Source organism: Gopherus flavomarginatus, chromosome 11, assembly GCF_025201925.1.
Source record: "Gopherus flavomarginatus isolate rGopFla2 chromosome 11, rGopFla2.mat.asm, whole genome shotgun sequence".
NCBI lineage: Eukaryota > Metazoa > Chordata > Testudines > Testudinidae > Gopherus > Gopherus flavomarginatus.
The window spans coordinates 5867494-5875687 of record NC_066627.1 but is presented as its reverse complement, the minus strand read 5'-3'; the positions used below and the strand labels follow the sequence as shown (position 1 = coordinate 5875687).

At 50.0% G+C, this 8194-nt stretch overlaps 1 protein-coding gene across 1 annotated transcript; it reads left to right on the top strand.

The window, feature by feature from the left end:
- Positions 1–1285: 1285 nt before the first annotated feature.
- Positions 1286–7033, top strand: LOC127031565 (mast cell protease 3-like). The gene is made up of 5 exons (XM_050918496.1): positions 1286–1403; positions 2258–2414; positions 2645–2780; positions 3388–3648; positions 4385–7033. Exons 1-5 carry the CDS (start codon positions 1343–1345, stop codon positions 4532–4534), a joined length of 765 nt encoding a protein of 254 aa, XP_050774453.1. The 5' UTR covers positions 1286–1342; the 3' UTR covers positions 4535–7033.
- Positions 7034–8194: the final 1161 nt, after the last annotated feature.

The window sequence follows — 8194 nt, the reverse complement described above, 5'->3', positions numbered from 1 at the left end:
TGGTAAGCATTAGGCTTACCAGTTAACCAGGACCGTAACCGTTTACAGGATGCCAGCCCCGGCAGGCCAGGTGGGCTGGGGCACCGCAGCAGGGAGGGCCAGCAGGACCCTGGCCGTGCCAGGCTGGAATGGCCCCAGCCAGGCCGGTGGGACTCTGGCTGCCACGGGCTGGAGCAGCCTCAGATCTGGCTGCACCGGGCCACTGGGACCCAAGCCCTGGTCATGTCGGGCCCAAGCAGACCCAGTGGGCTGGAGTGGACCTTGCCAGGTCAGTGGGACCCCAGCAGGCTGGAGCAGCCCCAGCTGCACTGGGCCAGTGGGAGCCCAGGCTCGGCTGCGGTGGAACGGGCTGCTTGGAGCAGCCCTGGCTGAAGCAGGGTGGGTCAGTGGGACCTTGACTGCAGGGGGCTGGAGCAGACGCAGCTCCAGCTGCACTGGGCCAGCAGGACTCTAGTCCCAGCTGTGCCAGGCAGGCTGGAGCTGCCCTGGCAGGACCCCAACCCTGACCCCGGCGGGCTGGAGCAGCTCCAGCCACCCCGGTGGGTCCCCATTCCTTTTCTCTCTAGCCCACCTAGGTTAATTTTAATCATTTAACTGGTTAACTTTTTAAAGCCCTAGTCCAAGTGCTGAGATGGCAGGTCCCTCACCCACACCCTGGAGTGCATGGTCCTGAGGCTTCCTGCCCTGCATCCATGCTGTTCATCCAGGCCTGTAACTTCCCTCCCAGGCAGATTCCCCCTCCTGAGCTGGGCCATGACACTGCTGCTCATACTCCTGTTTCACAAGGCTCAAGTTGATGACGGGAGGGGGCATAGTGGCCCCAGACGTGCACAGCCTCCAGGGGTGCAGGGCCCCAGATATGAATAGGTCGAGGGGTAATGGGCCCCAGATGTGCACAGCCTTCAGGGGTGCCAGGCCCCAGATATGAATAGCCCCAGGGGTAAGGGGACCAGATGTGCACAGTCCCAGGGGAGCAGAAAGTCATATGTGCACAGCCCCAAGGGTTGAAGGACCCCAGCTGTGCACAGCCTCCCAGGGATGCAAGACCCTATAGCTACTCAGCCGCCAGGGTGTGCAGAGCCACATGTGCGCAGCCCAAAGGGTTGCAAGTCCCCAGAAATGCACATCCCAAGGGCTGCTCTCTGCTAGCTCTGCAGGATGGCTGGTGACTGCCTTACCCTACGTGTGAACTCCTCCCTGGCAGGATCCAGAGGTTGTGGTTTCCCCTGAGCCAAACGTCATTTGGGGGGGCCCAGCCCCTCCCTTTCCTTTTCTCCTGGCCAGTCTCATAAGTGACCCCAGAGGCAGACACATTCGTCTCCTTCCCCAGCTCCCTCTGAAGATGCTGTTGCTGCTGCTGCTGTTCCCCATGGCCTTTATCTTGCCCCCCGAGGCTCAGGCTGGTGAGTATGGGAGGGGACAGGCCACCCTAATCTAACAGGAAGCAAAGCCTGGTGCTATCGGAGTTCTCTGCAAAACCAGGCTCCTTACCAGAGTCAGATGCTTCCACCAGGGCCATCTGTGTGTCCCCAGCACCCAGTGGGAGTGTTGTGGGACCTGGGGGGCTATCAGTGTTTGCCCAGGGCCCAACTGGTGAGCCTCAGGGCTGTGGGATCAGGGGGCACTTATGAGTGTGTGTGTGCCCAAGACAAAGCTGAGGTGCCCCAGACCCGGTATCGGTGCCCAGGACCCAGCTGGGGAGCTTTGGGGTGTGGGGGCAGGTGGGAAGGGAGCTAAAGGGGCAGAGGGAGAGGAGGGGGCTGATGCCACCATAATAAATCCCCTGGGAGGGAGTTGGCACAAAGAAACTCAGTAAGGTCTCATGTGAAGGTCAGCTCCTAGACAGGAAATACAGCTCTGTGCAGCCTGTGTGGTTAGAGCAGGGGGGGATGGGAGAAAGGACTCCTGGGTTCTTTTTCCAATTCTACTGCACACTGCACCAGTTATCTGGAGTGAGTCACTTTTCCGCATTGTACCTGGATTTCCCAGCGTGTGAAATGGAGATGAGGATACGTCTTGTGTCTGCATAAACCTTCTGGAGCAGGGATTCTCACTCTGTTTCTCTGCAGTGCCTGGGCAGGATGGGGGCCTGATCTCAGTCAGTATCTGCACAGCACTCAGCACAACAGGGGCCCTGATCTCGATGGGGTCTGTGCACACTGAGGACAATGGAGGCCCTGTTCTCAGTTAGCAGACGGATACACCAGCTGGCTGGCTGGGGGCCTGAACTAACTCCTTCTCTTGACACCTCTGTTAGGGGAGATCATTGGAGGACAGGAAGCCCGGCCTCACTCCAGACCCTACATGGCTTTTGTGAAAATAGAGAGAGAAGGGAAAGGAGGAAACATGTGTGGAGGGTTCCTGATCCGGGAGGACGTGGTGGTGACGGCAGCTCATTGTAACTGCAACTTGGGGTAAGAAATACAAGATCCCCTGTCCCAGAGCCAGCCATTCTCCTAACCTTGGGCCAGGTCAAAGCTGCCCCCCACCCAGTAGAGGAAAGGCCCTGGAGTGCTGGCTTCTGAACATTGACCTGAGTGCCAGGCAGCATCTACACACACCCACTTTAACACGATTAGTGACCCATGACTGAATCAAGAGTATTGGACTGTCTGTAGCACCTGTGTCCTCTTGTATTTCACAGTAACATCTCCGTGCTGCTGGGGGCCCACAACTTTGCAATAGATGAACTGGGAAGACAGAAGATTTGGGTACGTCACCGAATCCCCCACCCAGAATTCAATGACGAGACATTTGAAAATGACATCATGCTGCTGCAGGTACTATCCTCATCCCATCTCCCCACCCCCAGTGACCTCACACTGCTGCAGGTACCACCCCCATCCCATCACCTCCCCAGTCACCTCACACTGCTGCAGGTACCACCCCCATCCCATCATCCTGACCCCAGTGACCTCACACTGCTGCAGGTACCGCCCCATCCCATCACCCTGACCCCAGTGACCTCACACTGCTGCAGGTACCACCCCCATCCCATCACCTCCCCAGTCACCTCACACTGCTGCAGGTACTGCCCCCATCCCATCACCTCCCCAGTCACCTCACACTGCTGCAGGTACCACCCCCATCCCATCACCCTGACCCCAGTGACCTCACACTGCTGCAGGTACCACTTTCATTCCTCCCCACCACCAAGTTGCCACATACTGCAGCAAGTACTGACCTTGTCCCATCACTCCACCCCCAGTGACCTACACTGCTGCAGGTACCACCTCTATCCCATCACCAAGCCCCAAGTGGGCATCACAGATTTGCACAGTTCTCATGGGGATGCCTCACCTGGTCCCATCTAACCCTATCCCTCCATGACTGACCAATCCCCTAATAGGAGATTGTTGTCCCTTCTCTCTCTCCCCTTCATCACAGCTGTGGAATAAGGCCGAGATGACCCAGACTGTGGGCACCATCCCCCTGTCCCAGGAGAAGGTGAAGAAGGGGGCAGTGTGCAGCGTGGCTGGCTGGGGCCAGACTAGTATCAGAACAAATGCCCAGCCCTCCCCGACCCTGCAGGAGGTGGAACTGACGGTCATGGGGAAATGTATGTGTCTATCTCGGCCTTATCTGCACTATGTCCCATCCAGGATGCTGTGTGTGGGGGACCCCCAGGAGAGGAAGGCACCATTCCTGGTGAGTGTGGGACAGGGGCACATGGTGCCCCAAGGTGCTCCTAGAACAGAAGACTGACAGGGCTGGGCAGAATGGGGAGAGTCAGGATCCATAGTGAGTCAGGCAGATCCTGACCAGGAACTAGAATTGGCCAGATTCTAGGAAACAGGCCTGGAGGCTAGAAATCAGGGACGAGAACCAGGCAGATCTTTCAAATGAGGAATGTATCCTAATAATTTGGGACAGGAACTGGCTATATCCCAGAAATCAGGGACAGAAATCATCTGGATGTTCAACAGGCTCTAGAAATCAGGGACAAGAATCAGCCACATCCTGGAAATCAGGGATGGATCTTAAAAGTGAGGGACAGATCCCAGAAATCAGGGTTGGGAATCAGATGGATCCTAGGAGTCAGAGAGTGGAATTGCTGAATAAAGAACCCAGGGTTGGATCTGAGAAATCAGCCGGAGATCCTAGATATCAAGGCCAGGAGTCAGCCAGATGCTGGATATCAAGATTCAGAATCAGGAGAGGGAACTGAGCAGGTTAAAGAAATCAAGGATGGATGCTAGAAATTAGACACTGGAACTGGCCGGCTGGCTCCCTGGGGTGGAAGCCCTAGGCGGGTCCTGGGAGTAACTTTATTGTGAGTCCACAGGAACGGGAATACAGAGGTGGATTTCAGGACCCTGGATACAGAAAGCTGCTGCCCCTTTGCTTGAACATCGGTAACCCTGACCTGGTGTTTGCTTCTCAGGGTGACTCCGGGGGCCCCCTGGTCTGTGATGGGAAGGCCCAGGGCATTGTCTCCCATGGCACTGGTGACTGGTCAACTCCCAGTGTGTTTACCAGGCTCTCCAAATACGTGTGCTGGATCAAGAAAACTCTGCGCAAGCTGAAGCCTTAGAGGGGAACGTCCATCTCTAGCGTGAGTGGAGAGATAGATGGGTATTGCAAAGCGATGGCCGGCTGCTGCCTATCACAGATGGATTGATAGACGGATGTGTAGCTAATGATTTTAGTTTTCTTTGCTCATTTCCTGTGCGATGTTATGATTAATTAACGTGTTATGCTGTTCATAATCTTTCTATGCTGAATAGAGTTAAATTGTAGCATTACAGAAGCATAAGACTGATCAGTCATTGAAGTGATAATTAGGGATCTAAGAAAGGAGGTCTCAAACACAAGGCCTACAGGCTGAGGCCTGTAAGATTTTAACTTAGCCATATTAGGCCATAAGCTTAAGCAATGCTTGACAACAGTAAGTGACCAAAGAATGACCCTATGCCACATGATAACGGGAAAAGATGTACCCATGGAGGATATTGTAAAAATTAACAGTAAGAGTAGTTTTTGCTTACAAAATATCCAACAGTCAGATTTTTCTACCACATGTCCTAACCACAGGGTGTACTATGTGTGGAAATGCTAATGAGTAATAGTTGGAATTGCGTTATAAAAAGAGGATGCCCAGATTAGGAAAACTGAGCTCCCTATTGGAAACCCCAGCAAGAACCATCCCTCCATTGATGCCAGCAGCTAGAAGACAGGGAGCGAAATTAACAAGCAAACATGGCAGAGGTGAAGGCACCAACAAAGCTGAGATACTACAGCAACGGGTAACACAGTCAGGGCATGGGTGGAAGGAAGGAGGGGATAGGTGAGGAAGGAAGGAAGGATGGAGACTTGCATATGTGTAGGGAGAGCAGGAGGGATGGGTGGCAGGATGGATAGATAGAAGGGGTGAATGGACATGGAGGTTGTAGGAGGAAGAGAGAGCACAGAATCATAGAATATCAAGGTTGGAAGGGACCACAGGACTTCATCTAGTCCAATTCCCTGCTCAAAGCACGACCAATCCCCAACTAAATCCTGAGATGCACAACCTGCTGTAAGAGGCCTGGAATAAAGTCTAAGGCCTGAAATAAAATCAGACTCTGCTGAAACAAAGTAAATTTAGCAAGATTCAGACTATAAGGAAAAGGTTTCCACATCCCTTTTAGGGCTTATGTCCCACCTTCCCACCGTGTTTCCATTGGCACCAAAGTTTGGCGCCGTCGGCCACTTTGAAAATGTGTGTGCATGTGTTTGACTAGGGGAAGTGTTGTGTATGTTTGTGCTTGGGTACATAGAGAGAAAAAGGTTGAAAGAAGAGAGTGAGAGAGTTTAAAAATGAAAAACGAAAGCCTGAGTAAGGTTTAGGAAAAAAAAGGAAAGAAAGGTTATTGGATGTGATTGAGTAAGGATAGAGGCTGCTAAAGGCAGGTTATGCAAGAATAGAAAGAGGTTTTTTTAAGGCTTAGTTAGTTTGAAAGAAGAGATACCAAAGGCCTAGTTTGCTAGGCTATTAAAGAATAGAAAATTTTGAGATAAATGTAAAAGGTGTATTAAATATCAGGGCGGGTTAAGAATAAAGTTAAATAATATTGAAAACTAAATTTATAAAGAAAATTTACTCAGGCAAAACCTGTTTGATAAACACAGGATAAAAAAGCATTTAAACTATTATATACCAAAGTAGCGACATAAGCCCTAAAAGGGACATGGAAACTTGTCAAAAATGCATGATGATGAATACTATCGAGCCGTATACTACTCATGTTCTCTGTATGTGTATATATCTCTCCTTACTATATGTTCCATTCTATGCATCCGATGAAGTGGTCTGTAGCCCATGAAAGCTTATGCTCAAATACATTTGCTAGTCTCTAAAGTGCCACAAGTACTTCTGTTCTTTATTCAGTAGATTATAACTTTTTCAGTAATATCTTATTTGGTGAATGGAGTTGGGTGAGGGTCATCATTTCTCTGGACATTCCAGCCATTGAGTTAGCTAAAATCTTTTCTCAATAGTGTTAACTCTTTAGACCTAACCCTTATAGCATTGTCTGCAAGGGTTAAAACCATAGACAGTAAGTCAGAGAGAGACCCCAGGAAGAGAAGGATGCTATACCAGACCCAGACATGCTTAGGGAAAGAGGAAGTGAGTTGGCAGGATGCCAGGAGAACAGAGTGTGGGCTTTTGAATTGGGAACAGCAGCTCTTTCTCTTTCCTGTTGACTGGGGAAGGATGTAATGAGCAGGCAGCAACACATGGAGAATCCAGCGACATCCAGGCCTAGGAAGGGACTAAACCTTGAACTACAGATCTGTGTGTAGAACAGGGAATGCTTAGTCAGATGCGATCAGGTAATTTCTTTATTGTGAGTTTGTTGGACTTCCCTGTGCTGAGCACGTGTAGCTTTGTTCCTCCTTGTACTGTAACTTTACAAGCTGAATCCCAGGGAAGCCATTCTCTGTGGTTTTAAACCCTTTTCTTTAGTTGCTCTGTAACATCTAGCAACCAAGCAATGTTCTGCCAGACCTGTTTTCTTTTTGTTTATTAAAAATCACTTTTTGAAGAACATGATCTGACTCCTGTGTCCTAGAAGGTGGAGGCTCTCTGTGAATGTGTCTAAGATCACACAACCAGCTACTAAGAAGAATTAAGAAATTGAAGTTTCATGTTCAGATGATATCAAGAGCTGGATTTTTCCAAGCTCTCTCCAGAGGGAGTGTAATGGGGTGAATTAGAAAAAAATATTAAAGGACCCCTGCTAAAGAAAACACAGGCATGGATTATCCCTGAGTCAAGGGGAGACTATGGGGAGCATTAGTGCCTTTTGGATAGTGGGATGGGGACATCACAGCCCCTCAGGAAGGGACACCAGCCCTGCTCCTGGCCTGTCTAGATTTTTTCTTACAGTTGTTCAGGTGAGTAACACAGAGACCATTTTACGCACCTACATATGAATAGACTTCCTCCTACTCCCCTCTGGTTGGCTAAAGTGACACCAATAGTCTGACCAACACACTGCTCTCCTGTGCAGGGTGACCCATTGTCCAGTTTTTGTATGCATGGTTCAAGAAAGACATTGATAAACTGGAGAGGGGTCAGAGAAGAGCCACAGGAATTATCAAAATATTGGAGAACCCCCCCCCTTACACTGAGAAACTCAAGATCAGGGGTTCTCAAACTGGGGGTCAGGACCCCTCAGTGGGTCATGAGGTTATTACATGGGGGGTTGCAAACTGTCAGCCTCCATCCCAAATCCTGCTTTTCCTCCAGCATTTATAATGGTATTAAATATATTACAACATGTTTTTCATTTATAAAGGGGGTCACACTCAGAGGCTTGCTGTGTGAAAGGGGTCACCAGTACAAAAGTTTGAGAACCACTGCTCAAGATCAACTGGTTTCAAATTCAAAGGGATTATACAGGATTCTGTTTATTTTTCTTTCTTAATGATTGTTTCATGGTATGAGTTTTTAACAGGGACTGTAACTAACCAGTGTTAACCAGTGTAATAATTTTCCAGAGGTCACAGTGGATTCTCCATCACTGGCCATTTCTAATCAAGACTAGATTTTTAATAGATCTACTGTAGGTCAGAAAGAATTATCTAGGGGACATTCTCTGGCCTGTGTTATAGGAGGGCATACAAGATCACAATGATCTTGGAATCTATCTATGAATCATTGTGCTGTACGGCAGAGGGAGGAAATCACCCATGGAAAGGGGTAAGG